Source organism: Scomber scombrus, chromosome 11, assembly GCF_963691925.1.
Source record: "Scomber scombrus chromosome 11, fScoSco1.1, whole genome shotgun sequence".
NCBI lineage: Eukaryota > Metazoa > Chordata > Actinopteri > Scombriformes > Scombridae > Scomber > Scomber scombrus.
This window is the reverse complement of record NC_084980.1, coordinates 18851812-18870338: the sequence shown is the minus strand read 5'-3', so window position 1 is coordinate 18870338 and position 18527 is coordinate 18851812. Positions and strand designations below refer to the sequence as shown.

The 18527-nt window shown below is 37.7% G+C and overlaps 1 protein-coding gene across 3 annotated transcripts; it reads right to left on the bottom strand.

The window, feature by feature from the left end:
* Positions 1-2680: 2680 nt before the first annotated feature.
* On the bottom strand, positions 2681-17777 carry rb1cc1 (RB1-inducible coiled-coil 1). 3 transcript variants are annotated; one of them, XM_062428661.1, is made up of 23 exons: positions 17692-17777; positions 16284-16416; positions 16066-16192; positions 15494-15664; positions 15056-15258; positions 14393-14807; positions 14132-14302; positions 13860-14044; positions 13496-13682; positions 12219-12300; positions 12021-12085; positions 11808-11911; positions 10680-10806; positions 8297-10245; positions 7841-8027; positions 7122-7230; positions 6547-6853; positions 5234-5285; positions 5083-5130; positions 4572-4630; positions 4226-4353; positions 3836-3906; positions 2681-3570 (listed from the first exon to the last, which is right to left on the bottom strand). In XM_062428661.1, exons 2-23 carry the CDS (start codon positions 16352-16354, stop codon positions 3493-3495), a joined length of 4896 nt encoding a protein of 1631 aa, XP_062284645.1. In that variant the 5' UTR covers positions 16355-16416; positions 17692-17777; the 3' UTR covers positions 2681-3492. The 3 variants fall into 3 exon arrangements, with proteins under 3 accessions (XP_062284645.1, XP_062284644.1, XP_062284646.1); XM_062428660.1 differs by having other exon boundaries at positions 17454-17771; XM_062428662.1 differs by lacking the exon at positions 5083-5130 and having other exon boundaries at positions 17454-17765.
* Between the last annotated feature and the right edge of the window lie 750 nt (positions 17778-18527).

The window sequence follows — 18527 nt, the reverse complement described above, 5'->3', positions numbered from 1 at the left end:
CCTCCTAGTGAGTGGAGAAGCCTCAAAGCTCTCCTTTCATATGCTGCATTATCTCTATGGCGGTAATTATCCATAAAACTATGCCATCAGATGGTGATGATTTCCAATATGAACCCAGTAAATGTGTTTAAATTTTGAATTATCATATTTATATGGATATGTGTTACTAATAGTGATTATGTTCGTCATGTGGGTAGAAAATCAACCGTCCTTATATTGCGCATTCTCACATATTTCTCAGACATTTCATCACACATTTAATCTGCCCCTGTCTAAGATTTTTTACTGAACCTGTAGTCAAGGCAGAGAGGGGACAATAACGGATGAGATTATGAAGCATGTCTGTTAAAGCATGTCTGTTTGATCATCATTCTGTTTAGGTGAAGTTCTCTACTTGGTCTCTTCAGTCCCTGACAGCAGATATATAACCTAATCTCTTTCCCTAACCCTTTTCTTAGGCATGAATAGGGTGGAAATGTGATGGCATTAAGTCGATTTACTCCTTGGTTTGCAGTTTCAGCCTTAATGCCTCTTGGCTCTTCTTCAACACACTCGTTCCATTTAGATTTCGAAAATATAAATGTAATGTTAAGGCTTTCCTATTTATTTTCATTTATCCATCATTTGAAGTTCATGCATATATTTGCTCTACAAATAATGCTTGTTTATTTGTGGCTCCATCTATCTAGTATAGTGTCAAAGATATTGGGAAATCAAATACAACTTATGTATTATCTTCAAATACAGAAGATATCAGTGACAAAGGGCAAGATCTGAGGCTGTATGACATTCTTTGTGGATCGTCTCTGACATCATTTTGATATTTCACATTTCCTCATCTAAATCTTAATTTAGTGCCTCCAGCATACTGACATGCAAAGAAAAGCCATTATAATGTGTCTTTGAGTCTCAGCTGGTGCCATTTAAAGCTGCATTAACATACCTGTCCTTATACAATTACTGGAGTGTATTTGTGATGAATGTAAGCTTTCATACAAAAGCTTAAAGAAAAGTTCATTTCTTTTGAACTTTTTTACATGGTAGCGATAAGGGAAAATAAATGTTTACCGTTATATTGTTCAAAAGGTCAGTATGGTGTTGTGTTTATTTGTTGGTCTTTTCCTCGTGATCTTTTTCCACGGATTCAACAGACCTGGCGTTGATATAAAGTAAAAAATATTTGTTCAAAAGAAATATAACGTCTTACCCTCCTGGGCACTATCAGCTGTCTACATGAGAATTGCAGGGGACAATTTTTGTTTTGTCTGTGATTTTCTGGATGTCCATTAGAACAAGTTATATATAATCGTATATAAAACTGTACTGTCAGGGGACCTCAAACTTACAAGAACATAACTAACCCGGACTTGAAAAATCCTATTTTAAATCCCCTCTAAAAACATATTGTGTATCGAAAGGCTTTTTAAAATGTCTTTAATTATTTTCGGTATGTGTCTGTGTATTTTTTTTAATGTAGGCTGGTATATGCATGTATGTATGTATATATTGCGTAATACATGTGAAACATGTATATTTGTATATATGATCTGATTTAAATGTTTACGGCTTATTATTTTCACTTTGTGTTAATTGTTTTCTTATTTCCTTGTAAAGCACTGTGTAATCTCTAGTTTTGATGTGTGCTATATAAAGAAAAACTGTATTATTTTTCATTCTGACAGCATTAACAGACGCTTTATAACATGTAACGTTTTTAATTACATTGTTGCTGCTTTTCTTGTTGAATTAAATTATAAATCCCTGTTGAAATAAATATTATAAAAAAAAAAAAATAAATAAAAACAGAGGCACACCACATTGTAAAATTGCTATGCACACTGCTTAACAACAGCCCAATTTATGATACGGCACTGAAGATAAGTAGTTATGTGTTAGAGAAAGAAGTTTGACAGCAAGTCAGAGGCAGTTTTAATGGTGGAACTAGCAAGAGACTACACATGGCAACGTTAAATCCCATTCAGCCTGATGAGAGTGACTCCCAGCAGCACTGGGCTCAGTGGGGGGTTGTAAACATTTACACTAAGAGCCTGTCCAGTGCACATGGTTGGTGCTTGCCAGGCACCTCGGTATCGAATGTTGTGTTGCATATTTTGTCATTCAGGCCTGTCCCGAAATTGTAGGAATCACACCATCAATTTATGAAGGAGCCATCCAAATGTGACAACAGGCTTATGCTAAATGGAGAAAATAGAGCTAAACATTGTTAAAACACCCCTAGACCCACATGGTAGAGAGTGCTCGGCGGAGAGCTGCTATGCTCCCCGCTGTGAACTGGGAAAGTGATGTTGGTGGGCTTCCTTCTCCATGAGGGCCGCATCGTTCTTGGGCCCCGATTTGAAGCCTTTTTGAAGTCTGTTTCCTGCAGCAGTGTGCCAACATTAATGTTTCCACAAAAGCAGAAATGCTAAATCAAATGAATACACTATAGTGTGCTATTCCATGTTGACTCCCAAATCCCCGCAAAAATATTAAAAGCATAATTAAAAAGCTATTTACTCTATAAACCCTATGTTTTATTATTTAAAAACAATACATAAATCTGTTTTTATTCATGATAAAAACATATGGGAGAATTCAATGTAATTTATATTTCTTATCATCAACTATAATTACTCAACAGTGTCCAGTAATTGTCCATTATCACAAAAACAGCAGAATATGTTTGGGATCAATCCTTTATTGTTTCAAAACTCTATCTTTTACAATACAGTCATTTATTGTTACATGTGTGATTTGATGGGTAATGTACAATGTCTTCCAATAACGAAACACAGTCACAAGTATTCTTTCTACATATCAATATTCTATGATAGTGAGAAGTTTGTGCTGATATATTACTTAGTTCTGACAGCTCAATTACTTCCCTTTTCAAATCAACAAAAGCATTGTTTTTGAAAGTGCATTTCAAGGATTGCAAAGACGACTGTTTCCATCAGTCAGCCATAATGTACATTTCAGTATTGACAGAGGGCCATACTGTTTTGTGAGTAACAAACGGCATTAACTACATTTCCAACTACAACATTTATCTGGATAAGTAAATCAAAGAAAATATATCAATATGCATGCCATGAACATTCCTCCATAAACATTTATAATAAATGTATATTTTTATTTAATTATGTTGATAATGACAGTATTTTCCACAAAAGGACAAATGCTGATAATGAGAACTAATATTTAACATCCAAATTTTGTTCAATTTTACACACAGGTCAAATGGCAGAATGCCACAGTGTATAGGGCAATGCCCTAATAAGGTTAATAGCATTTGGTCCACAATAACAATCAGGGTTTAAAAGAAAACAAAAATGTGGTAGCAGGTGGGTTTTTAAACTAAAACTCAAAATTGCATGATGGCGATCTTTCCATTTTTAAGTTATTTCAATTTTCAAGTTATGAATTATGCTGTGAAGTTTCTGTTCAAAAATTAAGCAATATAAATATACATTTTAGCTCATTACTTGGCTATTATACTTTTCTGTTCCATGGAACAGCTTTCACTCTGTAGAACTTGGTTCCTAAAGGAACCTTGAACCTGTTCTGGGCCTGGTGAAAGAAAAGAGACAAGAGGAGACAGCTTTGTGAGACAGCAAAGAAGATTAAAACTGAATAAATACATGACTGTAACAGCATTACTGACAAGGATCAAGTCTAGCCATCAAAAATGAAATCCAACCCCACAGTGGAAATTGTCACAAAAAATAGAAAAGAGACTCCAGGATCACACTTATTCTCTGTTACTATATTGATTCTTAAATATCCATGAAAACATGAATTAGAAAAATTATATAACTTTTGATTAACTTCTTACTTTTTTTGCCTGGCAATACTCTTTCTCCATCACCTTTCCAAGCACCCATGGCCGCCTTGAGGTCCCTGATGCTAAAAAACAAAAAGGAACAAACTCTTTAAACATACTCAATAATCAAATAGTTAACCATTAATAAATGTCTGTGTGTGTCATATATAAAGTTAATTGTATGCAAATTACACTGTAGGCAAAATAAAATATTAAACCCTGTGACACAATGCATTTTTGAAGACATACATTCAGTCCTTGTTATAAATTGATTAATTCCTGAGGCACAAAATGTATTTTAGCAACAATCCCTGATACCTCATTATTCTATTAGTGCACCACTAAATACACGCCAACACTACAGCTCCAATCATGGTAACAAAAGGTACGAGTGAAGCTGACCTGGTTTGAGGTCCAGTGCAGTGAGAGACTCTGAGTGGAGGAAGTAGAGGGTGGGACCGACTGTGAACAGCACGTAGTTGTCATGCCTTTCATCCAGGATGATTAGAACCAAATCGCCTACCTGGAAACTGAAACATAAAAAAAGACGTTACTGAAACAAAGGGATGATGACACTGGATTTTGTAAACTGCTAACAAAAAGGCAACACATTAATGGTAATTATTTAATAATATGAATAATTATACTGCATTTCATGATGGTCAGGGTTTTTGCTAAAAACAAAAACTGCTAAAAATCAAATCAGCAGGGACATGTGAAGGCCCAGTGTTATTATTTATTCACTTACTCTCTGATGGCGATTTTGTCTGAATGCCGTGACGACACGGACGACATGCTTTGAGACATCTACAAAGAAAAGGATTAGGGCAATGTTACACATGTTACAGAGAGGGGTTAACAATACTGGCAAAGGATGACTTCCTAAAGGACTTAACATATGTCTGATTAAAAATTTGCTAGAAACAGGCTTGTAATTAGAATGAGTACTTTTACTCTACTGACAGCATTATACTACTATCTAATTTCAGTTGTTTCCTTGCAGATGATGCAACGTAAAGGATGATTAAGAACCTTTCAACAACAAAAATATATTTTTACACTTAAACAGTACATATGTTTATGTTTCAAGCATGACATTTCACAAACATTTAGTTTGCATATTCAAATAGCAATCTCCCTAAAAAATAATTTTCTTCACTGAACTCTTTGGCCTCCTGGGTCAGGATTCTAGTCTTTGATGCTACTGCCCCCTAGTGGCGCAGATGCTACATAGCCTATAGTGATGATCATTAACTGACCAGTCTTTGACTGAGGCGCTTGTTTTCTTCTTCCTTCATGTGTAAAGTCTGAAACATACATTAGATTGATTAAATAGACACAAACAAAAAAAATCATGGTTTCTGTGATTGCTATCGGATGCAATGTGACAGATATATTATTTGTATTTACCCTCTCAAGTAATAGTATCCGCTGTTTCTCTTCTGACATCAAGACGTTATCACTGCAAAAAAAGAGGAGAATTCAGAAATGTCCACCAGAACTATATGTATTATATAAAGGGTGAAAAATAATTAAAATAGGAAGATAAATCAGTAATTCTGAATCCTGCAAATACTTTACAATTCTTAATTTCAATAGTAATGAATGGAAAACTTACACTGTCTGATCCTAGCCTGCCTCCAATGCCAAATGTCCTCTCTGTCCATCTGCTTTTGGCTATTTTACACAATGTCACAGTCTTTTGAAATCCCTCAAAAATGCAGAAGCCTCTTTCTTTTACTGACTGGTGACCAATTTCATATCATCGTGACAAAATGTTCTATACACCATGTATAAATGCAGCCCTCCTAAGGTTTGTTTTAAATTTGCTGTGTGACCATATGTATAAGACCATACAAAACCCATTTTTATATGATTATTTCTTATACAATTTTCCTTGCTTGTCATATATTAAAAGTGCAATGGAAAATAGTGTCATACAATGTCTTTTGGCAAACCAAAAGCCCAACTTATTTTTGGAAATGAAAAAAGACAAGAAAAAAAGTGCAGCTATCTGAATAATATAAAAATTATATCCCAGTTACAACACAATAAAATACCTGTAATCCAGAAGAAAATACATGATTAACCTCTGATGGATTAAAATATCTGTTGCAATCTTTTGAAATTAGTTTTCCCTTTTGGCAGACAGATTGACAGATGAAAGAACTGCATTATACCCTTTTTATCACAGCTACACTATACTGTGTAAAGAAGTGTAATTCAGTGGTTTTCACCTTTAACTGCACAAAACATACATTGTACTGTCCTCCAGGTGCGCTGTCAAACCACTCTGACCTATAAGAACATTTTCAGACTGCACCATGTCATATTACTCAACAGGTTTCTTATGCAACATTTAGGACACCTATAATTTACCAACCATGGTTAAAAAGGAAGGTGTGGAGTTGGGAGAAACACATTGACTGGCCAAATTCATGTTAGTACAGGTTTTGAAGGACTCAAGTTAAGACAGTTAAGTGCATGTAGAGAAGTTCACCAGTTTCCTGCCTTATCCTGACTACTCCCAGTAACCATGGTGCCACGCAACAAGGTCTTCTGGTTGCTACGTAAACATCATTATGGATAAACAGGTGGGAAATAATTTCAAACTTATCCAGACAAATAGTTATAGTTGGAACTTCAAACTATATCAGGTGAGATAATTACTACGATGCATCTCAAACTGTTATGAACACATTTATTGGAGAGTAGATGCTTACTGGACTGTCACCATACTAGCTTCCACTGCCGAGTCGACCTGTTCGTCATCTCTAATGGCTGCCACAGAGGCTAATCTGTCAGTTTCAGCCAGGGGCTCAGAGGAAGAGGGTCCAGCGACAGCCAGACCTCTGGCTGTTGCTGCTGCTGCTCCAGCTCCAGCTTCTGTGACCTCCATAGCCGAGGGGTTGGGAGTGAAGAAGGCAGAGGAAACCAGAGCAGTGCTGCGCAGGCGGTTAAGCTCTTCTTCCAAGTGTTTCTTCTCCTGCATGACACTAGCCCGGTCCTCAGAGAGGGTCTCTATCAAAGCTGCACCAAGTTAATACAGATAAGTAACACTGCACAACATGGCAAACTATAACAATATAAAATCAAAGAATGGTTATTCATAAAATACTGCAGCAAGCAGTAGAGAGAAAGATGACTGTGACCAAGTAAAGGACTTAATTTCTATGCTCATGTTAAGGTTACTGCTATCTTAACATGAACAAAAGTTCAAAAATGCAATTTGTGTCAACGTCCTCTTGCATTAGACCTGACGATATCATAACCCTCCACTCAGAGCGGTCTCACTCACCTTTGTCCTTCTCCTGCTGTTGAGTAACTTTCCGCAACTTCTCTGTAAGCTCGTTGATGATCTGCTCCTTCTTCAGCTTCTCTCGGGTTAGAACAGTGTTGAAGTTAGTCTGGAGAACACAAGAAAAATGACCTTTTAGGAGGGGAAATAGCTTAATAGCTAACAGGTGATCTAAATCAAAGTGCAAATTATTTGGAATGTTTTAATAAATGTTCTATTTTTTGTATTTGGACTATAACTGATGTTTTATTCATTCATTTTACCTGGTGACAAAAAATGAAACGGAATTATGTGAGCTCAGCTGGTATTTCATGAATAGTAACAGCAAAGGGTGCATTAAAAGTTCAAAAATAATTAAAAGTTTTGCCTGGACAGCAGTAAGTGAGAAGTCCATAAAGAGTAAAACAAATCTGCTGTCTGTTTGCTACCACTTGGAAAGAAATGACTGTACTAGGCGGCTCACACATTTTTAAAATGTTGTCTGAGTAAAGTGAATTGCAATGCACCCAATGCAGCCACACATCAAATTGTGAACAAAGTCAATAGCAGTATGTGACTCTGCAGTGCAGTTAGATATGAGGTGCTGATAAAGTTTCAGGCACACTGTAAAAATAACTTACTTTACTTTGCCATTACTTACAAGGAAATAAGATAAAAGTTTAATTACCAATCTACTAGAAACTCGTGTGACACAGTGTTTTTCCAGCCTAAATACAAACCTGCTGCTCTGCGATTAGTGATGTCTTGATATTCTGTATCTCCTCATTCTTCCTCTGCTCTAGGAGATCCATCTGGATCTGCAGGGAGGCCCTCTCCTGCTGCAGCCGCTCTTGTAGTGCTGAGTCTAGAGACAGAGGTGCTCCGGCATCTGCACGGCTGTCAGCGTGTAGTGACAACCCTGCATCACTGAAAAATACCAAGTACAATTAAAGTCTGACAAAGGAATCATGTAACCTGGACATACAAACATACCAAAACAGATGAATAACAGTCGATTAGTTCAGTACAAAAGACTATTTATATATTTAATATCAGATTTTAATGTGCAATTTAAACTTAAGAAAATGTAATTTAGGCCAACAATCAGATACAATCTTTCAAGTATTTGCAACTTGAAAAACACAAAAGAGTACAACACAATAACCAGATTTCTGCTATTGTGAGCAAATATTTACCTTTTTGAGGATTGTCTGTCTTGAAGCTTACTCTCAAGTTCTCTAATTTTGTCTGACAGTCTCTTTTCCATCTCCTCTTTTTCCTGCTCTAACTCTTTAAAGGCATCTGGTGATGCAACCTTAAAGGCCTCTTCTTTCTCAAGTGCTTGTCTGTCCTGCTCTAGTTTTTTGGAGAGCAGGTCATTTTCCGCCTGCAAATTACTGATAACAGTCCTCAACTCTTGCTCCAATTCTTGGAAACTCTTCAAATGCTTTCTTTCCTTTTCCTTTTCAAATTCCTTTTCTTCACTTTGAACAGACACTTGCTTTTCTAATTCCTCCTGGAGTTTCTGTAACTCCTCATCATGGCTCCTGACAGAGTCCTGGGCTTGCTGCTGCAGGGAGGAGAGCTCGCTGCGCAACAAGATGGTCTCCTCCTCATGTCTGTCCACTAGCTCTGAGATGCAATTGTCCTTCTCAATCCTCATGAGAGTCCTCAGCTCTGCTAGGTCCACTTCATACTCCTCATTTTTCACCTGAAGCTGTTTTTTGATATCTGTCAGCTCTTCGCGGAGGACTTTAGTCTCAACCTCTACCTGGGACTTTATAGCCTCAGTCTGCTGCATCTTGGCCTCCTCAAATAAGAGCCTCACCTCTTCTGTCTCTGACTCTTTGAGGGCTAACTCCACCTCTAGTTTGCAGCGAAGTTCCGCAAGCTCAGTAAGACGAGCCTCTATGTCCTTGATTTGTTTGTCCTTCTCTTTAAGAGCGGTGGTATGGTGGTCAGCTGCCTCGCTTAACTTGGCCCTATTTTCAGCAGCCAGATGTTCCAGAGCCTCCTGGTTATTCTTGGTAAGAGTCTCCAGTTCTGTCTTGTGTTCCTGCTTCAGTCTGTCTTCCAGGTCCTTCAAATTTGACTGCTCAACAACCTCCAACTCCTGCCGGATCTTCTGCTGGCCACGTTCAATCTCAAAATGCAGATTCTCAAGCTGGCTGGTCAAAGAGTCTCTTGAAGCTGAGAGAGTCTTGAGCTCTTCAGCTTGATCACTAATCTTCTTCTCCAGGTTTTTGATCCTTTCTGTCTGGCTGCTCTCCGTCTCACGCCATCGCTCTTTCTCGCTCTCGAGCTGAGTAAGTTCTTTCTCTTTGCGCTCCATAAGTCCCTCCAGCTCCAGCATGGCACGCTGCACGTCCCTGACAATATTCTGGTTTACTTGGTTTTCCTCTGTTAGTGTGTGGACTTGCTTCTCAAGCTCTTGCCGGAGGGAGAGGAGCTCACTTTGATGCTGCTCCTTTAACTCCAGTTCATGGGTCTGGCAGATGTTGTCCACAATGTTGTGAACTTCTGTGGTCAAATTCCTCAGGACAAAGCCAAAGTCATGTTGTTCTTTTAATACTAGACCTCGTAAGTGATGCAGATCATCCTTTACACTTCTTAAGTTAGAATGGGACTCTTCTGCAGCAGATCGGTATTTTTCAATAACTTGTTTGAGAACAGTGATCCGAAAGTTCTCCCTCTCCAACACTGTGGTATCATGCATGCGCTTGTTGTCAATAGCATTGATGACAGAAGAATACAGTGACTCCACCATCATTTCAGGACTAATAGGGTCACTGATGGGGTTTGGAGAGAGCAGGTTCCCTTCAATCACAAACTCATTGACGGCAGACATGAAGTCAGATTCTGGGCTCTCTGCTAGAGAATCCAGGTCAAGGGAGCCCTGCTGCAGGACTGGATCCATGTTTGGATGGCCAATGGTTTCAAAGTCAAATGTCTGTGCATCAATGCTGTCTGGAGATAAGTCCTCTAAAGGAGCTGGGACGGGAACATGTAGGGGCTGGCAGCTGGGCCCTTGAAGGTTAAGAGAGGAGGGGGTTTTGGAGGACATCGATGTGCTGGTCCCAGGTGGGCTTTCTGTGGACTGTGGGGTCAGTGGAGTTGATCTCTGGGTGCTCTGACTGTAGGATACCTTGAAAGACAGAACACATGAAGACTAGTTGAGAGAATATGCATATAGGTCATTCAAAAAGGTGATTTGAGTTTAATCATGACATTTATTAGAAAATCATACTAAGAATGTAATGTGTACAAAGGCCTATTATCAAATACATTTAATATTGAAAAATAGCTTGAAATGTATACTTTGAAGCCATCATTACAAGTAAGTTTAAAAGTTATCAGCCATAATTTCAACTAACTTTTTTTTCCAACATTATTATCAGAAAAATTTAAAGACATAACATTTCTCCATTTTCCACATTTTACTTGTAAACATAAACTACAGCAAAGGCATCATTGAATTTTTGTGCAGCATAAGTTCTGTAGACAGAGAGGAAGAGAAAGCTGACTTAGATAACTTTATTTGCATTTGTTTTTTAATGCATTGTGTGAAGGCATCATTACCCTTTGTTCACTTAGCAGGTCGGTTATAGTTTGAGACATCTCATCCACACTCTGTGCAGCCTTGACAAGCTGCTGAAGCTTCGCTACATGGTGATTCAAGGGCTCGAAGTCACACATTGTAGGAACCCTAAAAAATACCAAAATAAAAACAAGGATAGAATGTTCAAAGTTATGTTGTGGTTTTCTTTTAGTGCAAGCAGTCTGGGGCAGAGGTATGCAACTCACTGATATTAAGAGATAATAGCCAGATTTTAACTATATGTTTATAACATGTAAAAAACAAACAAACAACAGCCTGTATATCTCACATATAGTACCCTGTAAGGATATGTATCCTAGCCAACATACCTTGAATGTTTACAAGCTACACGTCACACACATGGTGTGGACTAAGTGCCTGACAAAATTTGTAATTCCTAAACATCCACAGAAATGTAATCTACTAGTTGATCAGAATTTTGTGTGAAGAAATTCAGAAATCAAATGAGTAATGATCAAGGACATGAAGCAAGATAATTGCATTTGCTGGAAAAAATACCCTGTGTAAAATTCTGTATTGGATTACTTGAGGGTAAGGTTGATAAGTGTTGCTCAACAAATATGACGAATTTTTCGACACAGAAAAACACATTGCTCGACAGTTTCCTGTCATGTCACACACTTTGTTTTTTTATTATGTCATGGACACCGTCATATTTTGTAGCACAATATAATTGGGTAATGTTACTGACATCGCTATGCGGATTGTAGTTTTCACTGAACTTCCTTTTTGATATTTTGGTGTTTAACTTTAGATCCTTGTTAAATTAGTCCCAGTTTGGATGATATAATGGACCTAAACAAGCTGGCTGGAGGATAGTATCTGGTTACCATGGAGATGACTGAAATCTTTTGCCAAAGCATAAATTGAAAACATAGTGCAACTCTTTCATTTCTGTTGAGCAACCCTTACCAAAAGTGTTGAGTGACCAACCATAAATTAGCCTGAAGTCTCATTTACCTCTATGAATCAGGAAATGTAACTTTGTATCTGTTTTTTTGGCCATATCCTAGGACACTTCTGGTAATGTTAAATAACTGCCACAATTATACCTAAAACTATTTCAATAGCCACAACTGGTGACTTACATAAGGAAAGGCTGCACCTCTACAGGACAACAAGATTTCAAGTACTGCAGGTCATCAAGCGAGATGTCTGGAAGTTCATCATCAAACCTTCGGGGTTTCCGTGTCTATGAACAATAATGAACAGAGCAAAAGAGAATAGACCCTGTAAAATACTGTGAAAATGTTACGAGACATAATTTCACCAACTCAAAATGGTCGAAAATTCAAACTTACACAAAATGATGTTGGAGGCCACGAATCAAGTCCTCTAAACAAACGATTTCTGAGGAATGACTTCCCTGAAAAAGAAAAAGTTAACAGATGTCAAAGCTCTGATCTTAATTGGAATTGGTGTGTGAAATCAAAGCGAGCACTGCGCTCTACAGTAATAACTCAAATGTCATGAGCTAATGGTTTTCAAAAGACACTTACTGAAGAGTTTCCCAAAGGTTTCCCTTTTGTACTTCTCCGCCTCATAGAGTTGTTTGCCATCTTTCACAAGTGCATAGGCCCACTGAAAAGATTAATAGTGAAGATTTTACAACAACAAAATAATGAATGTCTTTCTCATGTCAAAAAATGGAAATTTAGATATATCCATGTCCAAAACTGTATAATCAATGGCTTGTTGTCCCCATTATTCATGAGAAATAAGTCAGGCTGTAGGGAAGAAATATGCTAAGATGCAGTTTAAGAAAAACAGAAAGGGAAAGTAAAGAAATAAAGCAGGAGTAGCTTCCTGTTGCATCAAATATGATCACAGAACAAAATCAGCTTTATTAAAGAGATGGCAAATATGAGCAAAATCAGTGCATTGTTAGTTTCCAACTATTTCCCATGCTCACAGTGCATTTAGGCATAGTGATACAAAGGCAAAAGAGTCATTATCAGCTGAAACATAATACACTCAACAGCCACTTCATTAGGTACACTTGTACAATCTAATGTAATCCAATATAATAGCTCTGACATAAATTCTAGTTTTATGAAGGTTACACATTTTCAGTTTTTGTTGACATTGTCAGAGAGGCGATAATTCTACTTCACGTTTATAATTGGGGCCATAGTGGGTGGTGCACTGGGTGCTTTATATTGAATGGTGTTCCTAATATTTTGTCCACTTTGTTAACATATACGTGTGTGTCTGTGTGCAAATATATAATTATTAATTAATAAAAAAATATTTGGCTATACTAATGTGATATGAGCAGCAGCATATATCGAAACTATATATCCCAAATTATACTGTGGTACACTCCTAGTCCTTCATGAGCCTACAAAATAGGATGTGCCACATCAAATGCCATCTAGACAAGTTCCAATTCTAGTCCGGATACAGGAAACAATGCCAGTTAATCTACCAGCTCAGGTGCCTCTTACAATATTATAATTTTCAACTGTTTCAGGAGTGTTAGATAAATTGCAAGGTGAAAAGAGCAAGCAAGTATAAGTATTCCCTCAAAAAATCAAAACAAAACAAATATTTATTGATGAACCTGATTGTCAAGCACCAGTGAACAACATAATTCTCTCTTTATCATAGTGGCGAAGCCAGAGAACAACAGCCTAATTATAGCTAAATATGTAAATTATGTGTTCAGCGCAAAAAACACGCCCAAAAGCCACAGACTCAGTGAAGCAAGAGAACCTGCCTGTTTGTATCACAATGCCTGAATGCATAATTTCCAATAATAACATTTAACACTAACCTCTCTGTAGTGGCGCATAAACATTTTTCTCCTGACGACTTCCACCACCGCCAGGCAGTACATCTGGGGCACCGTACTGAGGGCATCCACCACCCTCACTCTTTCAATTAGCTCCATCAAAAGTCTGAGCAGAGCCTGAAGCTTCTCTCCATCCTGGTCTGCATGAAGCATCACATAGCAGCACCATCTAAAGCAAAAAACATTACAGTTGAAGTTACCAACATGTTTCTCTTGACTTTAGCATTTTGAAAACCAGTAAGCCAACATTCCATAAAACAGACAGAAATCCTCACAGAAAGCAGTGAGTTATGGAACAAGAAAAACAGGCATCAAATATACGCAAAGATGTGGTTTTCAGTTTTACTTGAGTCGGACTTGAAGGTTGTTTGCAAGTTCTTGTTTGGCAGTGGTGCACTTCTTTTTGATGTCTAGCAGCTTCCTGTGGTTGTTCAGCATGATCATCAGCTGGTTGGTGTGACTCAGACACAGATCAGGCAGAACAGATGTATCTTTCAGGTTTTCAGCCCGCTTCTGATTGGCCAAAAATCCCTGTAAGAGATACATATAAGCACCAACCTTGAAAATGAGAAGATATAGAAAGTAATTAAAAAAGCATTTACTTTTTACTTTACGTACCTGAGCAAGTTCTTTTTGTTCATTCACCAACTTCTTACAGCTCGCAATCATTTGGTCTAGAGCATACAACCTGTCCTCAAGCCCTTTGATGGCTTTCATGTTTTGATTATCGAGCTTGGCAATTGTGTCACGACAATCTGCCAGGAAGGGTTGAATGATCCGTGGGTCAAGCTGAAAGAAAACACTTCTGTTCAGACTTCCATGATTTTCTCCACCACAATCAGACTACACATTTAAAACTCTATTTAAAAAAAAGCTCACCCTGGTGATGGAATCAAAGCATTTCCTCACTACTGATTCCACATCATTGGGTCTATCTTGCACATTGATCCAGTCTAATAGTGTGACATTGAAAAAGGACGGGTTGGCTAGCTCTGGAGTGTCATCATCTAGTAGGGCAGCTCTCAGCCCACCACTGTCAGTCATTTCATTTGTTTCCTGGTCACCAGTCGGCTCACAAGTGGCTGTCCCCGAAGCAGAGAAGGATGTTGCTAACTTGGAAGGTCTTTTTGCATCAGTAGCACAGCGCACAGAGTCAGTGGATTTTTCTTCTTCTGTCTCATCTGAATCCTTTTCTGGGGTTGAACTGGACTTCTCCATGCTCTCTCTGTAACTATGTCTTGTCAAACATTCCAGCAAGGGTATCCTGGCCATTACAGAAACTGCTGTCCCCAACCTGCAGTAACAAGAAAAGATGCAACAAGACACCAAGTTCGATCTCATTTTTTCTTTTTAAGAAATATATCATTACTTACATTTCTTTACTGTTACTTCAGAGTAACTGAACTAAGATTGTTATTATGTTACTTTAAATGAATGCTACATCAGCAAATGCTATATGTAGACATTACGAATAAACATACAGCACTTTGTAACTTTAGTTCAAAAGTGTTAGCAAAATATTTTCTAAGTGGTGACACTTACTTTGTAAGTTTCACCTTAATTTCTTCCAAGTCATGTTGATAATTTAAGTATGCAGTGTCAAATTTCATGAGCAACTTCTGATAGGACAAAGTGCAGTCATCCAGATTAGCCATGATAGCAGCCCAGCCTTGGTGTTGGAGGTGTTCATCATGAACCAAACGTTCACAGAAAGAGCAAAGTTTCTTGGCAACTTCAAACATTTCCTGGAGAGGCACAAAAAAACAAAAAAAAACATTCAGGACAAGTCTGGGGCATTCCATAGTTAATGGGTTATTTAGAATGATTTTATATTACACCTATTAGACTTAATATTAATGTACATTATTTTGAAAAAAGGTGTTAATTTCAAAAGGTTAATGCACAATAACAGGAAAACTGTCCAAACACATTGCTTAAGTCTGACTGTCCCAATTAAAGGAGGCTTTCTATAAAAATTACCAGAGCAAGTTGTGTTCGCGAGGCAACGGTGTGAAAGACAGCTGGCATCAGTAGGGACTCCTCCACCTTAACCTGGATCTCACTCTCAATCGAGAAGGTGGTTTTGGGGATCGTTGGATCCCGGTCACACAAGATCATCTCTTTGTTGAACAGGAATATGGGGTTGGTTTCCTAAAGATCGACAAAAAGACATCAATGATTGGGACATTACATATAAAACCTGTTTACCTTCAAGACAAAAAAGGTGGTTTCAAACCTGTGTTGTTTAGTCTGGTTAAATTTGAGTCTGGTTTGTTTTCCCCCTTGGTATGACTAGTTTGGGCAGAGCTGAATACAGCAATCATACTTGGGTGTGGACTAAAACAATTTGTGGTGGAAACATGATCCAACCTTGATCTGATCCATCTACAAGACAACTACAACTGCATTTTGTTTTCCTTGAAGTTTTATCAGTGCGAAATGCAACTGAACCAAGGGGGAAAAGTAGCCTGTTTGCCAACTAATCCACTGTTTTGGACCAGAGCAAACAAACTACAGGTTTAGAAACACCCTAACAAATTGTATATACTTACAGTGCCAGCACTGTAGCTGCAGACTCGCCTCTCTGCAGCCATACATTCCCCTCCATTGACAACAAGGACTTGATGTTGAATTGCAATCTTATATTTGGCTTGGATGGCATGTTTAAGTTCCAGTACACTGAAACAAAGGAAGAAAATATTAAGGTAAAAATAGAAAAATGTACTAACCACTATTTTTGTCTAATAATACCACAATGCCAGTTTCTTACGTTTGGACAGCGAGATCAGTGTCAAATGTCAACGTGCTGCCATTGTTGACCTGGAACACATACAACTTCATGTTGAATCTCCCAGAGTTCTTCGCACGTAGCTATCTTGCTCATTTAGTCATTCAAGGCCACCCTGCAAAAAAAACACAATCAAATGTCAACATGCAATAACTGATAATGTCAGCTTGTACATTTTATTATATCTTCCTTAAATGAGTTCTGGTGAGACGTGATGCCATTTACTCAAAGCACAAAGCCATATGGCTAGTTGACTGACATTTATTGTGTGTATGGTGTTTTCTTGCTCAACACAGGCACCTACTATGGGAAAAGATTTTTATTTTCTTTAAATCATACTCTGTTTGATAAAATTATTTATATCATAGGTTTTCACAGGAGGCCAAAGTATCCTACCCTCCACCTTACTTTGAAAGGCCTTTGCATTTTCTTGTCTGCCGAATAATGATCTAAGTAGCTGAGTCACCAGTCGTCGGTTTCTGGCTACTGTCAAGTTTTTGACAAACAAGAGGCCACCTAATACACTTGTCTTCTGTTAGTGGAGTACTGTAGGATAAAGTCAATCTTTCAAGGTGGCCTCACAAAGAGGACACTTTGCTCTTACGTTACTTTCTTTTTGAGTGAAAGCTGCACTAATTTGACACCAAGTTAAAATGTATAACCCAATAGAGTTAGTGCTAACAACCCGCTAACAGCTGACTGTTGTTGACGTTACAGTGTAAACATCATAACAGCAAAGTTGCTTCACAGACTGTGAATGTTACTTAGCTACGTCAATTAACATTAATAAAGGCTTGGACATCTGCGGGCCCTATACTATTCATGGTTACCTGAGTACAAGTGTGTTGTTTTTAGGGCTGGAAACATGTAACTGTCCCTATTAACCTCGAGGCCTCCGGTTAGTCATGGTTTCAGTGCCAAAGAAGAGGCTACCAGCAACTGCTAGTCAATAATAACCCGCTGACGGTGCTAACTGGCTATTAGCTAACACAGCTGTCAGGCTAGCGCTAGATAGCTATTTCTAACGTCGATTAATTTGACAAACATAATAAGATTAGCCAACGTATCTAAGAGTACCTGTTTAGACTTGTATTGGTATAAGGATAATGTTCCACACTGGATTAATTAAATAACTGATTTCGTTGGTCTTACCTCACTTTGCTCGCATCTCCCTGCTCTTGGTCTCCACCTCGCCTGGGCGAGTTGGCTAGCTAACAATCTAGCAACAAAGCTAGCTAGCTAACCTGTTTTAGCTTGGCATACATAGAGCTAGCCTAGCAAGCCACTTAGCCACCGTTAACTGGACTAAACTGCACTAGAATAACTGACAGCCATGTTTAGTTGTAGATATTAACCACACAGCTGTAAAATGAATTTCTAATTCGACAACCTTCACTCGGGATGGTGTAAAAAACGGAGTGAACCACCAGTTGTTTATCTCAGGTAAGTTAGCTAACTCCGCTAACAGCCTCTCAGCCTTCGCTCTGTTTTGTTGTTGTCATCTGCTGGTGTGCGGTTCAAAACGATCCGACCAGCAGCGATCCAACTAAAGGACAATTTATCATGTTGTTTTGCAAGCCACTCATGAGTTCTGCATTTGACATTTTTGAGAGTTCAATGCCTTACCTTTTATGCTGAAATTATATGCTCATTTTTGTACTTTGCTGGTTGCTGCTTTTATGTTTTTTATGTATTTTATATTGATGCGTTTACCTTGTAGGACTTTGACATTTGCTTCAAATGTAAAGTGCATTACAAATCAAATGTTTTGTTATTCTTCTTCTTCTTATTATTATTATTATCCGTCACACTTATGCAGAGTTAACTGAGTCACTGTACAGTAACCCAGTAGCACTATAATACCCACTTCAAGTTATATTTAAGTAAATTGTGTGTTTAATTTCATTATAATTTTTATATGTTATCTTAATGGTCATAAATGAATTATTGGGATTTACTTAATCACACCGTTCCCTTTGTCATGCTTAAATGTATTTATTTAAATTATTTATTATTTGTTCATTTGGTTATTCTCTTGACATATCATAATAACATCCAGCATGAAATCTATCCTTTGATCAGTAATAATGAGAAGATAATCTCTACTTGAATCATTTTGATACATTTTTTAATCTGTAAAGTTATTCTCTTTAATCAATATATTTATATAATTTCATTTTATTTATTTATATATTTATTTATGGGTTTTTTCTATACTACTTATGG

Bases quoted from the DNA above. Each gene is read 5' to 3' on its own strand.
- rb1cc1 (XM_062428661.1), bottom strand. From the start codon at position 16,354: ATGAAGTTGTATGTGTTCCAGGTCAACAATGGCAGCACGTTGACATTT. The intron at 14,045-14,131 runs GTACGTAAAGTA...TATCTCTTACAG, and splicing joins AACAAAAAGAACTTGCTCAG to GGATTTTTGGCCAATCAGAA. The intron at 3,571-3,835 runs GTAAGAAGTTAA...TTCTTTCACCAG, and splicing joins AGTATTGCCAGGCAAAAAAA to GCCCAGAACAGGTTCAAGGT.